At 44.9% G+C, this 25128-nt stretch overlaps 2 protein-coding genes across 2 annotated transcripts in view; one reads left to right on the top strand and one right to left on the bottom strand.

Annotated features, from left to right (window-relative positions):
* The window catches only part of LOC142249856 (inositol-pentakisphosphate 2-kinase-like), a 123993-nt gene extending 112026 nt beyond the window's left edge, over positions 1-11967 (top strand). The window contains exons 12-13 of the mRNA XM_075321793.1: positions 764-843; positions 5553-11967. Of these exons, the coding sequence (XP_075177908.1) occupies positions 764-843; positions 5553-5778 (306 nt within the window). The 3' untranslated portion in view covers positions 5779-11967. The remainder of the gene's footprint in view (positions 1-763; positions 844-5552) is intronic.
* LOC142249857 (centromere protein P-like) overlaps positions 11073-25128 on the bottom strand; it is a 29975-nt gene continuing 15919 nt past the window's right edge. The window contains exons 3-4 of the mRNA XM_075321794.1: positions 16887-16978; positions 11073-12104 (exon numbers count right to left, since the gene is read on the bottom strand). Coding sequence (XP_075177909.1) covers positions 11971-12104; positions 16887-16978 — 226 coding nt within the window. The 3' untranslated portion in view covers positions 11073-11970. The remainder of the gene's footprint in view (positions 12105-16886; positions 16979-25128) is intronic.

Raw genomic sequence — 25128 nt, 5'->3', positions numbered from 1 at the left:
TATTCTCTCCTTTTCTTCTTCTAGACTTTATCATCTTTTTTGTGCTTTTTAAGGTATTTTTTTTGTTTTTACTTTCCCTTTTAATCAGCTGAAATGTCAGACACTAATGGTCTATCCATAGTAGGTCAGTTTGTGTGTCCCTTTTCTTATAAGGCACCTTTTGTTTTTTTTATCTTTTATGTATAACTAATAAACTTTTATTGGCTATTACTTGTAAACTCCCTTTGTATGCGTGATCGCTGGTATATATACAGGCTCAGACATTTGGATGTAATGAGAAGAAACGTTTGTCACAATTCTGAAATCTGCAGTTATACAGATTGAGTACCGTGTGCAGTAAGCATACTGTCATGATTCCCTGTCACATGACACCTAGGTATGCGATTTTTATAGTTGTGGTCCCATATCGATTTGGGGTCTCATGCGCTACTCTCATAAAACATTGAAATGAAAGGGAAGTAAAGTCAGCACAAGACCGCAACTATACAAGTCGTACACTTGAGGTCAAGGAACCACCCACTCACAGGGGAATCATGACAGTGTGCTCACTGCACATTGTATCAGTCTGCAGTTAAATAGACAGACTGCAGACTTTTCTTCTCAACTCAAAAAAAATAAAACCATTTAAAAAAAAAAAAAAAAATTAATCATTTTATTGCAAGAAGTCTTGCAGTTATCCACTTTTTTCGTAGATTCCCGAGGGTGTGCGCACCTTAAGGCCACACAGGCACACTAAGTCTTGCTCGTGTCTTCCTCATTTCAGATTCAGCAATACCGAGTAGCCATGACAGCCAAGGATTGTTCAATAATGATCGCCCTTTCCCCCACTGTTCAGGAGGAATGGTAAGTGCGCATCATTCCCATCCTCATGTAGTTAGGCATTGACGTCTCTGCCTCAGATCAGACATTGTATAGCAGAAATATACAGGGCTACTTACTGTAACGTCAGCATGTTAGTGATGAATATTACCACTAGGTGTGAACAGGACACAGCCAGGTTGCAGTGGGTAGTAAAATGGAATGGGTGGTCCGGTTTCCTTGAGTGTCTCGCCTTGTGTGCCTGTTTTAAGACCTTGGAAACTACCATAGTAAATAACACATGTGAACTAATTTAAAGGGGTTGTTCACTACTGGAAAGCCTCTGCTTAGTCACTCCAGGAGCCCATAGAAAGTAAAAGCAATCTATGCTCCCCTCCCACAGCGGCACCTTTCCAGCGATGATAGCTGCTGCTATTCTTGGTGGTTCATGTGATATTGCTGTAGCTTTAGTAATTAGTCAGAGCATACAATACACTCCGATGGAATATTGATTAGCTGCAGCGGTCTTGTTACACAACAATACCACATGGCATACTGGTAGTATCAGCGGCCGTCATCGCTGGAAAGGTGCTGCTGTGGGAGGTGAGTATATATTGGTTTTATTTTCTATGGGGGTCCTGCAGAGATTAAGCAAGGGTTTTCCAGAAGTGGACAACCCCTTTAACTGTACATCTTTACGATCCGCTTCAGTGGTGTTACAGCAATACCAGTAATGACTCTGGTCAATTCTTTCGAGGGTTTGGCTGGCCTTTATATATCACATCTATTGTTTTGATGATAAATTTGTAATACTTCCAGTCTAACAAATGGTTATAAGTCGGTTAAATGTTGTCATTTTCTTACGTAGTTGAGCTCCACCTGATGGTCATAGTGCCCCTCCATGTAAAGGGCTGAGTGTTGCCGCTCACACGTGCGCTCAGTTGCTCTCCCCAGTGCCTTGTGCGCTGGTTGCTCTGCAAAGTAAAAGTGATCACTGTGCACAGTACAGGCCGGGGAGAGTCCTCGGTGTTATCATCAGCATTTAGCACTTTATATTGGGAAAACCTGGTGACAGCTTCCCTTTTAAAGCCACACCTTAACTGCTCTATTACTGCAGTCCTTTGACCTGTATCTAAACCCCCCAATACCTCCCGCGTATGCCAAATAGTACCTTTTTCAGTTCTTGCATACAGGACCGTCCAGTCCATTGAGCATGTTATCTTTTTCTTTTCTCAGCATCTCCTAAATCCCTGCAGCTGCCGTCCTCCTGGCCTGACTGATGTGGATAACACATGCTACGTCATTCACAGATTGTCGCAAATCTTGTACCTGCGCAGGCGTTCCATACTTTTCACTACGAAGTGTAGAGCAGAGTCCTATAATGCAGTGACAACTTTTAACCTGGAAGTGAAGGTGGCGCCAGCATAGTATGGGACTCTGCTCTGTACTGAGTGGTGCCGGGCATAGAGCTCCTGCGCTTCATGCTCTGTTCTCAGTAGGGCCGGGCATAGAGCTCCTGCGCTTCATGCTCTGTTCTCAGTAGGGTCGGGCATAGAGCTCCTGCGCTTCATGCTCTGTTCTCAGTAGGGCCGGGCATAGAGCTCCTGCGCTTCATACTCTGTTCTCAGTAGGGCCGGGCATAAAGCTCCTGCGCTTCATGCTCTGTTCTCAGTGGGGCCGGGCATAGAGATCCTGTGCTTCATGCTCAGTTCTCAGTAGGGCCGGGCATAGAGCTCCTGCGCTTCATGCTCTGTTCTCAGTAGGGCCGGGCATAGAGATCCTGTGCTTCATGCTCAGTTCTCAGTAGGGCCGGGCATAGAGCTCCTGCGCTTCATTCTCTGTTCTCAGTAGGGCCGGTCATAAAGCTCCTGCGCTTCATGCTCTGTTCTCAGTCAGTAGGGCCGGGCATAGAGATCCTGCGCTTCATTCTCTGTTCTCAGTAGGGCCGGGCATAAAGCTCCTGCGCTTCGTGCTCTGTTCTCAGTAGGGCCGGGCATAGAGCTCCTGCGCTTCATTCTCTGTTCTCAGTAGGGCCGGGCATAAAGCTCCTGCGCTTCGTGCTCTGTTCTCAGTAGGGCCGGGCATAGAGATCCTGCGCTTCATGCTCTGTTCTCAGTAGGAACGGGCATAGAGATCCTGTGCTTCATGCTCAGTTCTCAGTAGGGCCGGGCATAGAGCTCTTGCGCTTCATTCTCTGTTCTCAGTAGGGCCGGGCATAAAGCTCCTGCGCTTCATGCTCTGCTCTCAGTCAGTAGGGCCGGGCATAGAGATCCTTCGCTTCATTCTCTGTTCTCAGTAGGGCCGGGCATAGAGCTCCTGCGCTTCATGCTCTGTTCTCAGTAGGGCCGGGCATAAAGCTCCTGCGCTTCGTGCTCTGTTCTCAGTAGGGCTGGGCATAGAGATCCTGCGCTTCATGCTCTGTTCTCAGTAGGACCGGGCATAGAGATCCTGTGCTTCATGCTCAGTTCTCAGTAGGGCCGGGCATAGAGCTCCTGCGCTTCATTCTCTGTTCTCAGTAGGGCCGGGCATAGAGCTCCTGCGCTTCATGCTCTGTTCTCAGTAGGGCCGGGCATAAAGCTCCTGCGCTTCGTGCTCTGTTCTCAGTAGGGCTGGGCATAGAGATCCTGCGCTTCATGCTCTGTTCTCAGTAGGACCGGGCATAGAGATCCTGTGCTTCATGCTCAGTTCTCAGTAGGGCCGGGCATAGAGCTCCTGCGCTTCATTCTCTGTTCTCAGTAGGGCCGGGCATAAAGCTCCTGCGCTTCATGCTCTGTTCTCAGTCAGTAGGGCCGGGCATAGAGATCCTGCGTTTCATGCTCTGTTCTCAGTAGGGCCGGGCATAGAGATCCTGCGCTTCATTCTCTGTTCTCAGTAGGGCCGGGCATAAAGCTCCTGCGCTTCATTCTCTGTTCTCAGTAGGGCCGGGCATAAAGCTCCTGCGCTTCATGCTCTGTTCTCAGTAGGGCCGGGCATAGAGATCCTGTGCTTCATGCTCTGTTCTCAGTAGGGCCGGGCATAGAGTTCCTGTGCTTTGTGCTCTGTAGGGCCGGGCATAGCAATCCTGCGCTTCATACTCTGTAGGGCCGGGCATAGCGATACTGCGCTTCATACTCTGTAGGGCCGGGCATAGCGATCCTGCGCTTCATACTCTGTAGGGCCGGGCATAGCGATCCTGCGCTTCATACTCTGTAGGGCCGGGCATAGCGATCCTGCGCTTCATACTCTGTAGGGCCGGGCATAGCGATCCTGCGCTTCATACTCTGTAGGGCCGGGCATAGCGATCCTGCGCTTCATACTCTGTAGGGCCGGGCATAGCGATCCTGCGCTTCATACTCTGTAGGGCCGGGCATAGCGATCCTGCGCTTCATACTCTGTAGGGCCGGGCATAGCGATCCTGCGCTTCATACTCTGTAGGGCCGGGCATAGCGATCCTGCGCTTCATACTCTGTAGGGCCGGGCATAGCGATCCTGCGCTTCATACTCTGTAGGGCCGGGCATAGCGATCCTGCGCTTCATACTCTGTAGGGCCGGGCATAGCGATCCTGCGCTTCATACTCTGTAGGGCCGGGCATAGCGATCCTGCGCTTCATACTCTGTAGGGCCAGGCATAGCGATCCTGCGCTTCATACTCTGTAGGGCCAGGCATAGCGCGCTGGCTCTTCTTCTGTAGATGACCTGGGACGCATTGTCCCCCGCATCTATCAGGCCAGGAGGACGGCAGCTGCAGGGATTGAGTAGGCGCTGAGAAGAGAGAAGATGCTCATTGGACCGGACCACAGCATATACCAGAAGAATAAAAGTGATTTTATTTTATTTAGAAAAAGCAAGAGAGGTTGGGGTTTAGATACCGGTCGATAGACGGCGAACATACAGCAGTTAAGGGTGGTGGTTTTAGTTTATATTGAGAAAACTTGGAGATCGCTTCCCTTTAAACACCAGGTGGCACCATAATATCAGCTATACCTCATCAGTATTCGTGTTATCCCATTTTCTTAGATAAGAGAAGGTAAAGCGAGCGGACAGCTATTACTTATGGATGGAGTCAGTGCGGTATTAGACATTGATGTTTGCAGTGTATAGTACTGCGTTGCAGATGGTTGTATGATTTAAATTACAGGGACGTTTGGTACCCGGAATACACAAATAAAACCACTGTATCCACTATAAAAAAACAATCTGGAGTATAGATTTTAGTAGTCTAGTTGGCAGATAAAAATTTCCTCTATAGGAATGAGGGTGCAGTGGCGCTCCCCTGCCGTGTCTGAGCACCATTATGCCCTCACGTTGCCTTCTGAGCACATTGTCGTATCTTGATTGACAGGACTCAAGTGAACGCTGCTTGAACTCCATCAGCAGCTCTGCACCTCTGCACAGACACTGCAGCTGCACTCTATAACTGCCGGCGCTCATCACTGGCTCCTGTCCACTGCCACTGCTCGGTCCTATACTGGAGCCAGGGAGAAGAACCGTCAGTGACTCTGAGTGCAGCGGAGATTCTGCACTGTGCCACGGGGAGGCGCAGAGCTGCTGATTCATTGCAGGCAGTGCTTGCATTAGAGCTGTCAATCAAGATCTAACACAATACTCTGTATGTACTAAGTATACCACTAAGGTGTATACTACAGCTATAGCGGTCTGTAGGGGACTGGCCCCTACAAAAGTGGTTTGTTGAGCATTTTGGGGCTGACTGCCTCCCTATAAGTGCCCAGTCCTCATTTTCTTGCTTCACATCAATCTGTGGTCTCTTGTTTCAGTTTCGACTCCAGACCTTTAATTAAAGCCTCAAGATCTAGCTTCATGCATTCAGTTTCCATCCTGGATTTGGACTTAAAGCCCTATGAGAACATCCCCTACCAGCACAAGCGGGACAGTAAGATTGTTACCCATTACCTAAAAAGCCTTCAGAGTCGGGAGGAGCCGAGCACCTCGCTCATCTTCCCAGAAAGAGACGACTGTACCCTCCTCCTGCACCAAGTATAGTGTAAAGCTGTGAATGCTCCAGCGTGGTGCTGTCACTTTATCTGGCTGATCCGGCATGCAGGCGCCACACTTTCTTCTTATATTGCAGAAGCCACATTCATTCTGACAAGTGAAAGGGAATGACTCGCTGCATGGTGTGAACTGTAAATAAAGCCTTTCCTTGTCTTTGATGGTTTGATACATGAAGACAGACTACAACAGATTTGTAATATAAATTTCTAAGATTACCGAGCCTTTGTCTACTGCGGAGACGAGCTGCCGTTACTTAGGTGAACCCTGGTCCTTTGCATCCATTCTGCTGCTTTCATATAGAGTGCCTAAGGAGAGGTCCAGACTTACCTCCAATGAGCCTTATGCAAAGGTCTGTGCTGTATCCGGGTAAGGACCTGGAGGAATCCACTTACAGGCTGTGGTGTTATAGATTGTGCAATGCAAACTGAATTTATTTTCCTTAATGTTCACAGAAGCCATTATTGTGTCCATGTTCTCAGATGGTTTTCTGCTAATGTCCTATATGTCATGTGAAGAGGCAAAACTGCATCCAAAAAGACTCTCCCGGTGTTCTTTGGTCCCTTTACGTGCTTTGTTCTTCTACCTTCTCCAGGAAAGTCGCCCTCTGCTTTGGTGCAGCCGGAGGATATGCTTTAGCATACTTCAAGTTTGCAATTTGCTCCCAATCCGTGGTTTGTACACGGGAATAATGAATTTGCACAGGTTTCCATTTTTCCGTGATGTCGTTGCAATGAGCCCAATCTTGGTTGCTAATTCCTTATACCTCTGAAATGTAACAACGTCCTCAATCTTGTATTATTGGAGAACTCAGACACTCACATCACACAGTGTAAAGTGTTTGAAAACTTTGCAGTATATGTCCTATATATATTATTTTATATGTCCTGAAGATCGGAGGGGTCTGAGTCCTAAGATACCCACTTGTTGGCTCAGAATGCTTTTCGGATTCAGGCAGGTCATTAGGTAGAAGCTCCTGCGCAGAGCAGTATACTCATCAGGTCTCTGAGCCCATACACGCTCATTTCTGCCCCATAAGCTGCATGATCCTGAACAGTATTTTGAGCGATTGGTAAAGGCTTTCAGGATCCCAGTTCCCAACGATCTACAAGAAATGTAAGGACTAATAAACTATAATTAGGCTACAAAGTTTAGATACACTTTTAATGTAGCCTCCCCCCTTCTCCAGGTAGGTGCTAATTATATTCCAAGACTTGAATTTTTAGCTCAGTGATTCAAATATTAATGGGTTAATCCAGAATTAGACAAAAGGGGTTTGCCCCCCCCCCCCATGACATAGCATGAAACCTATTTTCTCATCCTGTATACTCCCTTTTAAAGGTGATCTGGCACCAGGATTTTGCTAATTAATATTGAGAGTAGCATGATGTAGGGGCTGAGACCCTGAATCTAGTGAAGTAACTTACTGTTGTTTTGAGATAATGCAGAGCTGTGTATAACCCCGCCCTCATCACTGATTAGCAGCTGTCCGTGTACACAGAAAGCAGCCAATCAATGGTGGGGTGGGTTTATACAGAGCATTTGACTAGGAGGCAGGAGACATCTACTAGTCAGTGATAATCTTCTGCTGATAAAATACTGATTGTATTAAATGAATCGGTAAAACATTGTGAGAATCGGGGTCGTCTTCTACATCATGCTGCTCTCAGATTACATATCAAAAACCTGCTGACAGATTGTCTATAATGCCTGAAGACTGCTCCTATCAGATCGCTGGTGTATGTGTGGCTCTACCTTTCTTATTCTCTACTTTATCTATTTGTTAGCCTTCAGAATTACACATTTTCCTGCTTTCACTGCATCGTCCATACAGCTTAACTATTCTGTACCTTGATATTTTTAAAACCACTAATCTCTATAAGTGTGAAATATGAGAAGTAAGGAACGCTGACTGCGGCCGGCGGTCTGTGTATACCTACAATGACTGGTAACCTCTGACGTTCATGGGAAGGTTTAAGGAGGATTTCCCATATAGTGGAAAACCTTATAATGATGACTATATTTTAGTAACTGGCCATACCAATAAGGAAACTCAATGTAATGGTCTTGTAAGATTGAAATCATGGGCATAACCAATATGGCTGCACTTCCAGTTGACAATTAGGCTCTTCAGAGGGGGAAAGGGGATTTTTGGGGGGTCTAGATTTCCCCCAAATTGTCATCTATTATTGGTTTAGCTAGAACCAGAGCTCCAGTTAGATATACAGCCGTATGTAAGGGGAAGTGATGTGAATATAGGGCTGGAGAGAAGGTGGATTGGCTGCAGCCTGCTGTGTCCCATGAGTCTTATGTAAAATGACATGTGATGGTGCTCTTGTGTAAATCGGTAACAGATGTCATAGAGAACAGGTGAGGTAGAGTCCCCTTCGGTGGTTCTGGCACAACGTTGCATGAACACTCAGTAGAGAGACGATCTGTTCGGCTGCCGCACTGACCGCCGGTGCATTACTTCCCGGATCTCTGGATGGGACATGCATGAGCCCAGGGCAATCGACACAATCACACCCAACAAGCTGCTGCACCGACCGCCACTCCAAAACCCACTGGGTAGGAGCTGAATACAATGCAAAGTGGGAAAAAAAAAAAAGAAAAAGGCGGTTATGTTGGACGCGGCAAGAGAGGATCAGCTACTAGAAACACTGCGCACCACGCGTTTCAAGTACGGTGCGTACCAAAAACAAAAGAAGCGATCCTTCACAGACTTCTGCCACTACTATTCTGACACCCGGGCCCCAGTTGGTCTCCAACTCATGGTTCCTCTTAACATACACAAGAAGTGTGTTGCCAGTTGCTAGTTCTCTGTGGTACTTAGGATGGCATTGAGGGCCACCATTACATGAGCCTTACCTTTATAAATATAGAAAAATAAGAAGCTGCCCAGTAACAAACTATCCTGTGACAACAGCCTGTTCAGCGCATCAGTCCCCTGTAGTGTCAACGAGCGTGGATGGGTTGCTATGGAAACCAGAATCCCGAAAAAGACCTACAGGTCTGCCATAAACCTCAGCCAATCGGATCCTGCCAGGGGTGGGGATGATAGGCCAATTGTCAATCAAGCACCAACAATGTAGCGTCATACACAGCACTCCTAGGTGAGTGCTGTGTATCAGATCGCATGTGTATAATGCACCAAAACATGACAATTGGTTGTGCCCCAAATTGCTACATCCGCATTGATCTGAATTAGGGCTCATGCGCACATTGACAAATTGCATACATTTACACTGCGTATTGCACTGCAGTGTAAATTCATGCGTCCTGCGTTCCCAGCACAATCTATGTAGATTGTGCATGATACGTGCGCACGTTGCTTTTATGAACGCAGCAATTTGGGTGCTAAAATTTTGATCCAAATCCATCTGTTCATAAAAGCAGCATGTCAATTATTTGTGCGTTCTGGATGCAGCTTCCGCTCTGTCTATGGTGGGGGCAGCAGCCATAGCGCATGAAATCGGCTTTTTTTTTAACAAAAATACTGCATTCATTCTGCAGCGATTTTGAAGCGCACATGTGCTGTCAAATCGCTGCAGAATAATCAGCAGTTACATGCGCATGAGCCCTTAGAGCCATGAAAATCTATACTCTGCGCCATAAGTAGAACTGCGGATTACAGGAGATCACCCAACTTCTGGCCGTGTGTGTGCGTGTGTGTGTGTGTGTGTGTGTGTTTGTGTGTTTGTGTCTGTTTCTGCTCTGAAATATTTAAAGAAGGACTGCTTTATTAGATTTTTTTTCCCCTCTATGGATAAAAATTAATGAAAAATTCTCTTTACTCATTATTGGTTTTGTAACTCAAAAAGCTCAGAAGAAAACATTTTCTTGGGAATTTCAATAACTTCAGACATGTATAAGAGGAGGCAAACTGCCCACTGCTGTTTACTGTTCCATTAAGACACATATGACCAGAAATTCCTGAACATACAACCTGTATTTTATATCATTTACAATTGTATCTTGGTGAAGGGTTTCATTATATATAATATATAATTCCCCAATTGCACATGGTTTTGATTTTGGAATGTAAGGGACAATGGCATCACCCAATTGTCTTTTGCTTGTGGTCTCACAGGATAATTAGCGTATATTTCATTAGGAAGCTTTAAAAATAAAAAATAAATATACAAAAAAAAGTTCCCATTTTTAGATTTTGCTGTCAGATGGAGGGAACCAAAAGATCACAAGATGATATAAATATGGGTTCAGTGCTGGTAAGAGGCCGCCCTCCATTGCGGCAGGGTAAAAACTCATCCATGAGATGTGACTGAGCATGTGTAAACACTGGTCTCGAAAAATGAGCATGTTTAACCACTAGTACTAGCATGTGTAAGTACTGGTACTGGAAAAGTGGAGTGGACCCTGACAGGTAAACCTAAGAGCACTAGGGGGCGTTGTAACAGACGGAACCGAAATATCTATACACACTTTTTTTCTTTTTGAATTTTAATTGAAAAATTGTTCCAATTTGCATGATCTAACAGAGAAATGTAATGTCAATTTTCTTGCCCTCTGTGTCTAAAATCTGTATGTCAGGAGCTATTGTTACATTTGGTTGGATTAGTGGTTTGGGCTAGGTGACACTCACATTTGCAGGGGCGGTAACGTATCCACAGTACAATCCATTTCCGGTTCCCTTTTTGCCGAACAAGGACTAACTTGATTAATGTAGATTATTTTTCACCATCTGGACGTTATATTGTGGCCACTTAGTAATAAAAATCTGATTTTGATAACGAGTGTAATATCAGAGACTAGACGTGCCTTCAGCAGAATATACACATCATTATTCTTATAGGATATATCCACCTTCACTTTTTTTTATTTTACTAATATGTCTTATAACCCTAGAATTTTGTATCTACAGCCCCTATTCAGATTGTGCAGTCTTAGGCTATATGCGCACGTGTGCGCTCTGCACGGCACCTAAAAGGTGCGCTTCAGAGCGCAGCTGAAAAGCTCCGTTCTGAAGCGCATGGTGCCGGCGAGAACGTGCGCTCTGCCTGCAGCTCCTGCCATAGACAGAGCAGGGGCTGCCGGCAAAGTGCACGGAAGAAGTGACATGTCACTTCTTAGAACGCAGCGATTCGGGCAGCAGCCGAATCGCTGCGTTCTAATATGCCACGTGCGCACGTCTCCTGCACAATCTCCATAGATTGTGCAGGGAACGCAGGACGCATGCAGTTACGCTGCGCTACAAAGCGCAGCGTAACTGCATGAATTACGCACACGTGCGCACATAGCCTTACTCTGACATCCAGTGCCCTTATATCTCCTATTATTGCATTTTAAGCCCCAATACACAATAGACAAATAACAGTTGATCCCGCCAATGTGGGGAGGGGCTCGGGTGACCGTGTACGAGACCTCCTGACAGATCTCAGGCGAGGAAGAATCCAACATGGCCAGGTTTGAGCTGCCAATCTTATCAGGGCAATCTGCTTCTTTCTCTGCCAGAATTGATCAGTCAAGACCATGAGATGAGGACTGCAGACCCCAAATGTGAAAAATGCTTGAGTTTCCCATTGACTTCCATTATACTTGGACACTTACCTTTTTTCTCTCCAAAGCCTTGCTTTTTTTTTCCTGAATCGCTGCATGGTTTTTGCCTAAAACCTCCTTCTCTGTAATTAAGGATCCTTTGAAGCAGCATGAAACTGGTGAAACCCCTTTAAGAGTAGTTTATCTTTTCTTTTGTGGTCAATTAGTAAGCAAACCTTCCTTCTCTGTTAAGTATAGTCCGTGTAATCGCTTAATAAGGGAGGACACTGTAAGAACCCCACTTTTCCATTATAGGACTGTTCCTGGGTCCAGAGCCCCTTTATGTACCCACTGCCTGTATTTACTTGAGGAATTCAACCCAAAAGTAACAACAAACCTAATGTGATTACTGTTACCAGAAGTCTGTTTGGGAGACGCCATGTTCTGCTGACTCCGGCCATCTAAACCATGTAGAGTGACTCTGGCCATCTAGAGTTTACCTGGATTTTTGTTTTTCTGTATTTTCTCATTTTTAATATTTAACAATTGTATTTATTTTCCATGTCTTGATAAATAATGTACAATGTGCCATATTTACTGTACATAGAGCATGACCTGTGTATATTGTTTATACGGCGGATGCAACTACAAGGTTTATATTCAATAAAATATTGGAAGACCTTTCTTCTAGTCGCTGCCTCTCTTCTTGCAAAATGAATGAATGAGGTTATCGATGGTGCCTAGAAGGCCAAAGGCTTGGAGGAGGGTTTTGAAGTTTTCAGCTGCGTTCTCTACTACTCCAGTTTTATCAAGAGCTCTTGCTATTAACAAAAAAAAAAAACAAACAAAAAACAATTATTAGTAAGTTGGGAATCCAAACCCTACAGTTATGGTGAATTATATCCGCACCCTTGATTTAAGTAATATTTTCGGAAATAAGTGTGTATTGCTAGATTATTCTAATACCAGATCCAAATAAATTCAACCGAAAAGTTGGCTTGTTACCAATCATAGGGTCATTAACAAAGAACTTGTATACCACACGGACAAGATTAAAAGCATTCTTCCCTGATACTTGGTTGAAAAAGCTATGACAACAATGGCATCATCCATCCATTCATCCATCCATCTTTTTTTTTTTTTTTTTTTTTTTTACAGCGATTTGTGTGCTTCTTGCACATTGTAGTGAAAGATATTATCTTGGGTATTTGCAGGGGCGTACATATCACGGGGTGCAACTGCTCAGGGGCCCAAGAGGTCCCTAGAGTACAGTCTTTGGTGTGGTGGGTTTTTTTTTTTTTTTTTTATTAATGGCTCGATTTCTTTGCCTAATTTTATACCAACATTTTTCATCAGTTTCCCTCTTCCAACCACATACGCTAAGGTTCTTGACTGTTCCACGAATACCAACCTATTTGATATTTCAAGCTGAAACTGATGCCAAAAAATGTTGTACACTTGAGACTCCTTGTGCCTGGTGATAATAGCACCAAGCACAGACCACTCTAGTCTTCGCCATTGTGAAACAGCATTTTAATCTCTTCACGACTTCTGACGTATATGTTTGTCAAATGTTGTGTCTCTGGCTTTGATGCGGGCTCACTCGCCGAGTCTGCATCATTCCCTTCATATGATGGCTCATTTAATCAGCCATCATGTACCTTTAACACAGTGTTTCTCAACTCCAGTCCTCAAGACCCACCAACAGATCATGTTTTCAGGATTTCCTTAATGTTGCACAGGTGATGGAATTATCCCCTGTCTGAAAACATGATCTGTTGTTGGGTCTTGAGGACTGGAGTTGAGAAACCCTGCTCTACCAGCTCTGTCTGGATCTGAGTTCTGCCCACAACTGTTATCAGGTTAAATCCTGACAGTGAGATTTAACAAGTGCTATATTGGCGTAAAAAGAAAAAAGATATGGCTCTTGGAAGAAGGGTAACAGAAAATGAAAATGATAAAATCGCCAGGACATGAATGGGTTAAACCCATCAAACCTACTACTTTTAGGTTAAAGTTATGTGACCACTAAGGGCCGTTTCACACATCCGGCATTTCGCTGGATTGCCGGATCCGGCACATTGCAGTACAGTGTAATACAGTACAATGGCATCTCGGCAACTTCCGGTCACATGCTGTCATGTGACCGGAGGTTGCCGATATGCCATTGTACTGTACTTGAGTGTGCCAGATCCGGCGAAATGCTGGATGTGTGAAACGGCCCTATCCAGGTAGGAGCAGAAGAGCGTAATCTCTACTTAATCACAGGTAAGGCCAGCGTCACACTTGCGATCAACTCGCACCAGTGCAATGCGAGAAAATCTCGCATTGCACTCTGACCAATGTTAATCTCAATGAGGCAGCTCCGATCTGCTTTTTGTTTCTCAGTCCAAATCGGACTGAATAAAAAAAAATCGCTGCATGCTGCGATTTCTAGAGTTTCTCGTGCGAGTCTCTCCAATGCAAGTCTATGGGTGTGAGAAAAAAAACGGATGGCACACAAACGGGACACGGACCATCCTAGTCACAGCCGATTTTCTAAATACAATTCTATCATGTAGCAGAGAACACTGTAAATGCTCCTGTACATGACTGTAATGACTAATAGCTGCTGAGGAAAAAAAACGGATCACATACGGATTGAATAAGGATTGCTCATGGACTACTATGAGAAAAATAACAGACTCTCATTGCAATTGCACACGTATCCACACTCCGACAGAGCTCAGCCTACTCTCAGGCATGAGAATCAGACCGATTTTGCAATCGCAAGTGTGACGCCGGCCTTAGGCATAGTTTAGGGAGAATGGACCCAGCAGTGATCCGATGGCAAAAAATTGCAAACACAACTTATGGTCGGTTTTTAAATAATTGATTTTATCTGGATCTGTTTTTTTAACATTGGAATCTACGGACGATGGATCAGTTCACTGATTTGCTATTATCTTCCATTTGAAATGGACACTGATTAGCTATTTTCTGCCTCTCCAGTGTAGAAAAAAAGCTACTGGACAGTATTCACTGATTGAAAACACAAATAGCAGAGTGAATGTAAATAATAGTAAACACCTAAAACGTACCTTTTAATGGTATAACAATAAAAAGGTCTGATCGGACCATAGGATAAAAAAAGACGAACAAAGACAATTGTATAAATAACAAATACCAAGGGGTAGTATCAACCAATGATCACCCCTAAGGTGACACTATATGTCAGTCACCTTACATGAATTAAGGCCCTGGATAATCAAAGACAGGGCGAACCTGCTGTCATCTCAGGCACAGGCCTATTGCAAGTAAAAAAAAAGTGGGAACGGTCTTACCCAATCCGCCGTAGACCCCCTCCTTGCATGAATAGTACCCCTGCCAGGTGATGTGGCTAGTTCAGGTCAGAATACCTGGTCCTTTTTTTTATGACCCAGGATCCCCATAGACCATATCACCAGGAATAACACAGAGCGTACTGTCTTCCAACGCGTTTCATGGAATCATCAGGGGAGATGTAGAATTAATGATTATGGTCAAACATGACCCCTTTGCAAAGCAGACATTTCTTAGACCGCAGGTACATCCTGGGCAGAGCGCGCCTGTCCTGCTGCAAAACGCAATTTTAAATGTGCCGGTCACCATGTGAGGCGTCTGACGTCACATCCATCTGACGCGTCGTGCCCGCCCCCAGGTCACATGATCGCGACTGAAGCGAAGACGTCAGAAGAGGTTGTGTCTCAGCGTGCGCATCATCGCGCATGCGCAGAACGCTGATATGACATCCACAAACAGGAAGCTGTAAATAGTGCCGTACCAGGCACAGACAGCGCCATAGTATCGGTCCATTCGATTAAAGAATGGGCCATGGCAGAACTGCACATACCATGTGCAGGAAGTCCAGATAGGATAAACAGATATTAAAATTTTCAACAACAGGCATTTCAAATGTAAGCACGTAGAGGCTGTAAAGAGCAGGAGAGTATGTGTTCTCAACAATAAAGGGGAGAAAAGGGTAGAAATGACCCCCAACCAGGGGGAAGGAAATAAGACATCCCCAATAAATCCTTATGGTGTTATCACATTAGTACAAAAAATAGAACAACCATATATAGGATGGGTCCGGAGAAACAGAAGGGGGGGGGGGGTTGTGAGGAAGTAGGGAGATGATTCTATTGGGATCAAAAGGTGACCATCAAGGCCCCCCTGGACTAACAAGGACCATCTTCATTAATGAGAAAAATGAAAGGGAGAGGACCACCACCATGCCCTAAGGTATGTGGATGACCCTTATCAAAAATTGTTGGCCCTACCTGGCTGTGGAGGTCGGCACCCTAAGATAGACGGTGGGTGGTGCCCCCACTCGGACGACTGCTATCCCTCCTAGATGTCCCTAACCTATTCTTCCAGAAAGGGTGCAAAGGAAAGAACATCATTGAGGCCCTGTGGTTTGACCGTTTTTGGCCAGAAAATCCACCTAGCTTCCTGTTTGAGGATCCGATTGTCCCAATTGCCGCCTCTGGTGGGGGGTGTGACCACATCTATGCCCTGAAAGCTAACCGCCCCAGGATCCCCTGCATGATTCTCCAGTATGTGTCGAGCTATGGGGGTGTCATTCCCCAGGCGAATGTCACGAATGTGCTCGCCTATCCTCCTCCTGAACTCCCTCCTAGTCTTGCCAATATACTCCTTGTGACACACGCAGGTAGCTTTATAGATAACACCTCTGGTCTTACAGTTGATAAAGGACCGAATCTCGTATTGTCTTCCTGTAATGTGTGATTGAAAAAACTTCCCGGGGTTCAGGGATCCGCAGGCCACACAGCCACTACATCTATAGCAACCTCTGACATTGCTGGTAATCCATGTTCTGTTATGGATGGTACTAGAGAAATGGCTAGGAATCAGCTTCTCCTTGATTGAACGGGCCTTACGATAAGTGACCGCAGGTGTATTGGGCAAGGATTTGCAAATATCACCATCCATTTTGAGGATGGGCCAATACTTTTCAAGGATCTTTCTAACTTCTCCGGACCCATTACTGAAGGTTGTGATAAAACGAGTGACATCATGATCAGGTGTTGTAGTAACAGGTGGGTGTAGTAAATCATCCCGAGCTTTTTGTTGGGTTTCAGTGAAAGCCTGATTGATGACACTATCCAGTGTACACAGAAATCAATGGTGTGGGCAGGGTTACACAGACCTCATGAAAATGGAGGACAACATGGCAGAAGATTTACTAGTCCTCTAATAATCTCTTACTGCTAAAATAGTGATTTTATCAAAACGACAGCAAGCAGCTCAGTAAGTGACACATCGCTGGAATCAAGGTCTCTGTGTTTGCATCATACTGCTCTCAGATTAGATGGCAAAAATCTGGTAACAAATTTCCATTTATTTGTGGGGGTTTTTTTTTTAATCAGTTAACCAAAGACAAATTGAAACCAATCACATCAATACTGGCGTGACCGCTCTGTCGTCAAAGCATCAATTCTTGAATATATTGCAAAATGACACAGATTTTTCAGGACTATAGGCAGGTGTATGAGTACTAAACATGTTGCATCATTGTTTTAATATAAAAGAACTCTACATTTTACAAAATTCACTGCATTTACCTTGTTCTGGTATCTTTGGTAATAAGTCCAGTATGGGTATGACCGATCCATCTTCATTTATGGTGATTTTCCATACAAGTATCAATTCACACCTATATGAAGAATAAAAATGGCAACCTGTCACCTGTATTACTGCATCTGAATAGAACGGTAGAGGATCCAGTTACCAATGATTTAATTAGATTTCTTCAAAACACCATAAACAAGAAAATTAAATTGAACCTGTCACCACTTGTTTGGCGTATAAGCTGCGGCCACCACCACCGTGCTCTTATACAGCATTCTAACATGCTGTATATAAGAGCCCAGGCTGCTGTGAGAACATAAACAATTTATAATACTTACCTAACGGTCGCTCGGTTGGCCATATGGGCGTCTCCGTTGTCCGGTGCCAGAGCCTCCTCTTTTGGCCATCTTCGTCCTTCTTCTGACTCCTGTGTGCATGACGCGTTTATGTCATACACACTCGCCGGTCCTGCGCAGGTGCACTACAATACTTTGATCTGCCCTGCTCAGGGCAGATCAAAGTGCGCCTGCTCAGGACCTGAATGCCGGTGAATGTGGATGACATAGGACGCGTCATGCACCGTGGCTAGAGAAGAAGGATGACAAAGATGGCTGAAAGAGGCGGCGCTGGCACCGGAGAATGGATAATGAATTCTGTTTTGTCCATGTTCAGTTTTAGAAATCAAGCAGAGAAGGAGGATGAAATAGCAGACAGACATTGTGGGATTCTGGTTAGGAAGGAGGTGATGTCCGTTCCAGAGAGGTAGATCTGTGTATCATCAGCTGAGAGGTGATACTGAAAGCTGTGGGACTCTATGAGTTGTCCCAGACCAAAGGTGTAGATGGAGAACAGCAGGGGTCCAAGACTTGAACCTTGGGGGACACCAACAGATAAGGGGTGACATGAGGAAGTGCTGTGAGAGTGGGAGACCCTGAAAGTTTGGTCAGTTAAGTATGAGGAGATCCAAGATAGCACCAAGTCTGTGATGCCCAGAGATGGGAGAATCTGAAAGAAAATGATTTTCTATACTCACCTGTCTTAGGTGCTGCTGTCACTTGCTTCCAGGTCTGCTCATTATGCTCACATTTCTCCGGCGCTCATGCAGCGCCGGAGACATGTGAGAGTATGAAAGTTCCTGCTGTCCGTGTGCTATCAATGACAGCACACTGACAAGCACACACAGAACACGCACAAACATACGCACCCACACCACGGACCATGAAAAATGTGTGTTTTATCCTGGACGTGTAAAGGAGACCTAACAGATTATCAACTCCAGCCTGTCTCCATGGATTCTAATATAATCAGGCCTACAGTAGGGTTTATTGTCCTGCATATGATGACGGGGTTGTGCATCATTGTTCATATCTGCCAGGGGCTTCTCCAATAAACGTTTCAGACTGGGCTTCTGGAACCTTCTGCATACTTTGAGCTACATGTAGATGTTGTTTATGGGGATGGGTGTGCGCACTTTTGCCCAACCAGGGGACTGATTCCAGGAGAGGGAGAAATATAAAGCACATGCTTGGTCAGGGAGTTGGTACTGTGACAGAGTGCTGAAGATCTGTTGTTGTGGCCAGGTCCTGGTGCCCATGAATTGACTATAGAGATTGGAGCTGGATCCGTGTGCTGTGGTCATGGTATCCGTCGGCTGGATCTGAGGAACTATCCTAATCACTGTTGTTGCCGGCTGGAGACGCGTGCCACAGACGTGGTATCCGACGTCTCGCGGAGCCTGCCTAGGTGATTAATACAAGCCACAACCTCAGATCTTCACGCTTAGTAACAGGGTGAAAGGAATAAGAAACCACTCCAGATGTCCTACTCTTCCAATCCACGTAACCATATTTTCAGCCTAAGTGCTACCTGTTAAAAAACAGACAGCACTCAGGCCAATGTTATTTAATGGGGCATTGCAGATGAACATCTTCTGGTGCACAAACAAAAACAAAAATGGCTTTCAGAGCCACCGTAGAACATCTGATCTGTAACATAGGAAACTGTAGTTGTATACAAAACGTATTGCACGCGTACTGCACAGATGGATGTCAAATAAGAAAAAAAACGTTTTCTAGATGAAACGGCTTTTTTTTTTTTATATGTTCATGTGAACCATCTCACAGAAAAAGATGGAGACCAAGCCATACATATTTTGTGAAGTATTTTAAATAGCTTCCATAACAAGTCTTACACATCACATAAAAGTTGAGTGAGCACTACCATGCTCGGGTGCTCGGTACTTGAAAAGAGCAGGTCAGACACTCCGATGACCTTGACTCGAGTACCGAGTATAATGGAAGTTAATTGGAAACGTAAGCATTTTTCTGGTAGCTCTCCACAGATGGTCTTTCATGGCTCTAAAGGCCGCTTTACACGCTGCGATCTCGCTAGCGAGATCACTAGCGTGCGTGCCCGCCCCCATCGGTTGTGCGTCACGGGCAAATCGCTGCCCGTGGCACACAACATCACTAGGAACTGTCACACATACTTACCTGCCTAGCGACGTTGCTGCGACCGGCGAACCGCCTCCTTTCTAAGGGGGTGGTTCGTTCGGCGTCACAGCGACGACACTAAACGGCCACCCAAACGGAGGGGCGGAGATGAGTGGGACGAACATCCCGCCCACCTCCTTCCTTCCTCATTGCGGGCGGCCGCAGGGACGGTGATATTCCTCGTTCCTGCGGTGTCTTATATAGCGATGTGTGCTGCCGCAGGAACGACGAACAACATCGTATCTGCAGCAGCAACGATATTTGGGAGCAGCGTGTCAACGAGCAACGATATGGTGAGTATTATCGCTGGTTAACGGTCGCTCCTGCGTGTCACACACAACGACGTCGCTAAAGAGGCCGGATGTGCGTCATGAATTCCGTGACCCCAACGACATCTCTTTAGCGATGTCATTGCGTGTAAAGCTGCCTTTAGGCTATGTGCGCACTTTGCGGTTTTTTTCTGCGTTTACAACTGCACTGTGTCATTGACAAAATACATGGGTTTTGATTCCCCAGCAAAGTCTATGAGAATCATGCAAAATCTGTGCGCACGATGCTTTTTGAAACGCAGCATTTTAATTGTCAAAAATTTGTCAAAATCTCTGCGTTTGAAGAAGCAGCATGTCAATTGTTTTTGCCATTTTGGCTGCGTTCTACACCCATTGAAATCAATGAGTTGTATAAAATCGCTGCCAAAATGTTAAGCAGTGCGGTTGCATTGCATTATTGTTACGATCCGCATGTTTTTTTTAACATAACAAAGGCAGGTCTTTCGTCTTTCTCTTTCGGTCGGTCTCTCTCTCTATGTCTCTGTCTCTCTCTCTGTCCATGTCTGTCTCTCCCTCCCATCCCTCTCTCATACTCACCGATCCACGATCACCGGCGCGGCGCTGCACGGCGTTCACACTGTGGCGGCTTCTTCTCTTTTGAAAATGCCGGCTGCTTATTAATCCATCACGTTTTTCCTGCTTCCCCCGCCCACCAGCGCCTATGATTGGTTGCAGTCAGACACGCACCCACGCTGAGTGACCGCTGTCTCACTGCAACCAATCACAGCCGCTGGTGGGCGTGTCTATATTGAGCAATAAAATAAATAAATATTTGAAAAAAAACGACATGCGGTCCCCCCCCCAATTTGGATACCAGCCAGGGTAAAGCCACACGGCTGAAGACTGGCATTCTCAGGATGGGGAGCTCCATGTGTTATGGGGAGCCCCCCAGCCTAACAGTATCAGCCAGCAGCCGCCCGGAATTGACGCATCCATTAGATGCGACAGTCCTGGGACTTTACCCGGCTCATCCCGAATTGCCCTGGTGTGGTGGCAAATGGGGTAATAAGGAGTTAATGGCAGCAGCCCATAACTGCCACTAAGTCCTAGGTTAATCATGGCAGGCGTCTCCCCGAGATACCTTCCATGATTAACCTGTAAGTTAAAGAAAATAAACACACATCCCAAAAATACTTTATTTGGAATAAAAAATTGTTTAAAAGAACTGAAGTCCTCAGTGGTTGATACCTTTTAATGGCTAACTGAAAAGATGGTAATAATAGCAAGCTTTTGAGACTACTCAGGTCTCTTCTTCAGGCTCAATATAACACAAAATCTGAAGTCACATATTTATACACAACAGGACATAGAATGGGGCAGTAAATAAAACAATTTATTTGGAATGAAAGACAAAAAAACACCCTCTTTCACCACTTTATTAACTCCTCAAAAATAACTCCAGCTCCGACGTAATCCACGCAAGATCCCACAACGCTTTCAGCTCTGCTACATTGGAAGCTGACAGGAGCAGCAGTAGAACACCGCCGCTCCTGTCAGCTCCATGCTGCAACTGAAGTGAGTCGCGCGATCAGCTGTGCTGTCACTGAGGTTACTCGCAGCCACCGTTCTCAGGTGGAGGACTGCAGCTGTGGCCGCGAGTAACCTGAGTGAAAGCACAGCTGATCGCTCGGCTCACTGCAGTCACTCAGAGGATTTGCAATCACAGGCGAGTCCTTCACGTGTGACCGCAAATCAAGCCGCGGCACACGCACAGAGCCGCGCGATCACAATGAAGTCGGGTGAAGTTCATCCGAGTTCATTCTGATCGCGCGGAACTGTATCATAGGCAGCCATGCTCTTTTTGACAGTGCGGTCCCACTCGGCTCTGCTGCAAGTCTATGGGGATGCTGCAGAGCCGAGTGGGACCGCACTGTGAAAAATGTGCATTCTGGATGCTTTTCCCACTCTGTCTATGGCAGGGAAAGCATGAATTCTCCAGGAATGCGCACACGTTGCGTTCTGCCGAATGCGTCTCAGAACGCAGCTTTTTCGGCTGCGTTCTGAGACGCACAGGCAGTGACTTACATGCTGCGGAATTGAACGCAAAGTGCGCACATGGCCTTAGACAACTTTTCTTTTTTTTTTTTAAACATCTTTTTATTGAATTTTAACCGAATTTCTTTTACAATCTGCTCTTATACAAAGAGCATTTCATTGATGACATTATAATCAAAAAACAGTCCCGCCCACCCCTCCCCCCGCTCTGTGTGCGACCAGAAGCAACTTAAAATGGTAACTTATGTAATTGGTATGTGTCCATTGAGCAGTTCAAGAAGGTACCAAGAGATCTGTCCAAACTGAGATTTAAGTCTATCCTTAAGCACTGTAGCCAAGTTAGGTATAAATAAAGACCATGTTTCAAAGAAACGCTTAGTCAGCTTCTCCTTATTCGACAGTGCATCCAGCCAGTCCATTTTGAATATGAACATTAGTCTTGTTTGGATAAACGCTAGAGAGGGTGCTTCAGGATTTACCCAGAGATGTAGGATACTTTTTCTAGTGGCCGAGGCCCAAATAGTTAACATTGCCCTGGTACCTCTCGGAAGACTTTGTTGAGCCTCCTCCAACATGTTAAAAATCGCCCACTGTGGTGTCAGAGCAAACTGAATATTGTATGTGTTTTGTAAGACTGAGTGAACGCTTCTCCATACTCCCTGTATCTGAACACAGTCCCATAAGTGGTGAAACAGGTCAGTGTCTCTTATGCCACATTTAGAACAAGAGTATAAGGCATTTGTGTCCATTTTTGATTGAATTTTTGGAGTAATATATGCTCTATGTAGAATCATCAAGGCCATATCTCTGTAGCTACTGGACGACAAATTTACGTTGCAACAGCGTGGCTTGTAAAAAATCCTTTACCTCGAACTCTGGCATGTCTACCTTCCATTTTGCTGGACCTGTTGTTTTCCCCTCCCATGTCCAAACTGTACGCAACATTGAATAAACCTGACTAGTCGAGGACGCCTGGCTTCTTGCCCTCCTAAGAAAGTTATCCACACTTCCTCCAAGATCTCCCTTTGGCTTGTCAACAAGATATTTTTGTGCCAAGCTACGCGCCTGAAGAAAAAGAAAAGGCTGACCCACAAAAGCTGGAAATCGGTGTGCCGCCTTCTCGTAAGAAAGCAACGACCAATCAGGCTCCTTTAGATCTGCAGCATAAGCACAACCCTGCATTGACAATGTTTCATAAATCCTCGGAGGGCGACCCTGGAGGAATCTCGGATTTCCAATAAAGGGTTGAAATGGGGAACTTGAAGTGTTAATTTTACCAAGTTTCCTCACCTTCCTCCACATTTGTATAGTATGCCATAGTGTTGGATGATCCCTAACCTCACTCGGTATTTCCTCATTCCCTAAATGCAGCAATGCTGTTAACGAGACTTGTGAACATAGCTGTTGTTCCAATTGTACATTGGCAAAGTGAGATACTCCTCGCACCCAGTCCACCACATATCTAAAATTTGCTGCTAGATTATATCTGCCCAGATCTGGAAGATTTATGCCCCCTGCCCCTTTTGGTAATTGAAGCTTGATTAAGCTGATCCTAGTTCGCCCCTTGTGCCCCCAAATGAATTTTCCAAAGGATGAATTTAGTAGCTTAATATCTGATTTGCGTAGAAGCAATGGGAGAGTCTGAAATAAGAACATTATTTTGGGGAATGCTACCATTTTAATTAAGTGACATCGGCCCGAAAAGGATATTTTCAGATGTTTCCAAGATTGGAGTAGATGTATTAATGAATTTATAAGAGGCTTATAATTAATTTGATATAGTAACAAGGGGTATGCTGGGAGCTGAATCCCCAAATATTTAATGGACCTGGTATACCACTGGAAGGGAAATAAGTTGTTATCAATTTTACCCGATTTGTACATTGCCAATGCCTCAGTTTTTTTGTAATTTACCCTGAAGCCTGAGGCCTTTCCAAAATTATTCAATGTGTTCATTATCTCTGGAATCGCTTGAGAGGGATTGGCAATAAACAATAAAATATCATCGGCAAAAGCCAAAAGTTTAATTGTTGTCCCACCGACTCTCATGCCCTGAAATATTGCTAAATTATGTAGGGTCCTCAACATTGGGTCCAGAGCCAAATTAAACAATAAAGGTGACAAGGGACACCCCTGCCTCGTTCCCCTCTGTACCTCAAATGGCTCAGAGAATGTATTATTTATAGATAGTCTGGATTTGGGGTCTGTGTATATCATCTTGACTGCTTCGCAAAACCAGGATCCCACCTGGCGACATGCCAAAAGATTATGTAAATAGGCCCAAGAGACCCTGTCAAAGGCCTTGTCCGCATCAAGGCTAACTACTATATGTTTGGTACATCTATGCTTCCTGCTATAAGAGATAGCCCCAATAGCCGTCCTGATGTTATAGGTGATGGATTTCCCGTGCACGAATCCCGTTTGGAAGGGCAGAATAAGATCTGGAATCACTTGTTGTAATCTACCAGCTAGTATTTTAGTAAAGATTTTAAAATCAGAGTTGAGTAATGAGATGGGTCTGTATCCCTGCACCTGTAGTGGGTCTGTATCCCTCCACCTGTAGTGGGTCTGTATCCCTCCACCTGTAGTGGGTCTGTATCCCTCCACCTGTAGTGGGTCTTTTCCTGGCTTAGGTAATACTATAATGTTTGCCTCTTTGAACCTGTCGGGAATTATTCTATCTGTGACTATCTTATTATACACTGCACATAGATGAGGACTTAGACAACTTTTCTAATAATTTTTTTCTCTGTGTAAAATCTTGCAGGGAGCACCTGCTCGTGGATGCTTTATGGTGTTTGTTCCACTTTCAGATTACGGCCCTCAACAATGCACACTGGAAAATTCATGTTTAAAAATTATTCTGAAACCAATGCCATTAGTTTTTGTTTTTTTGTCTTTTTTTTCAATATTAAGTTTGCGAAGATCTTCAGACTGCTCCCTGGTTTTACCCATCATGAGATGTTTCTTGTGTGGCACCTTGGTAATGAGACACCTTTTTATAGGCCATCGGGTAACCCAGCTAATATTATATTTCACTGAGTGGCAGGATTGCTTTCTAATTACTGATAGATATCAGCTGGCGTCATGACTTTTGACTGCTTTTTGCACTTTTCTTTCTGCATGTGTTCAATACATTTTCCCTGTGTTATTTCTCATTATTACACATAACTTAATTTATGAACATCTATGGCTTGATTTCTTTGCCTGTGTGGATTGGATGGGTTGTTACCAACATCTGGTGAGAAATTCATATCAATAGCACCTTTATGAATGGGAAAATATGCACCAAAAACGCATGTAAAAATTATGAAAAACACATTGAAAATGTGATAACAATTTCTGCACCAAATACTTAATGTGTGCACATACCCTAAAGGGGTACTCCGGGGTCCCTGCCCTCATAAACTATAAAGATA

Source organism: Anomaloglossus baeobatrachus, chromosome 8 (assembly GCF_048569485.1).
Source record: "Anomaloglossus baeobatrachus isolate aAnoBae1 chromosome 8, aAnoBae1.hap1, whole genome shotgun sequence".
NCBI lineage: Eukaryota > Metazoa > Chordata > Amphibia > Anura > Aromobatidae > Anomaloglossus > Anomaloglossus baeobatrachus.
The sequence above is the reverse complement of the archived record's forward strand: the minus strand, read 5'-3'. Positions and strand labels throughout refer to the sequence as shown.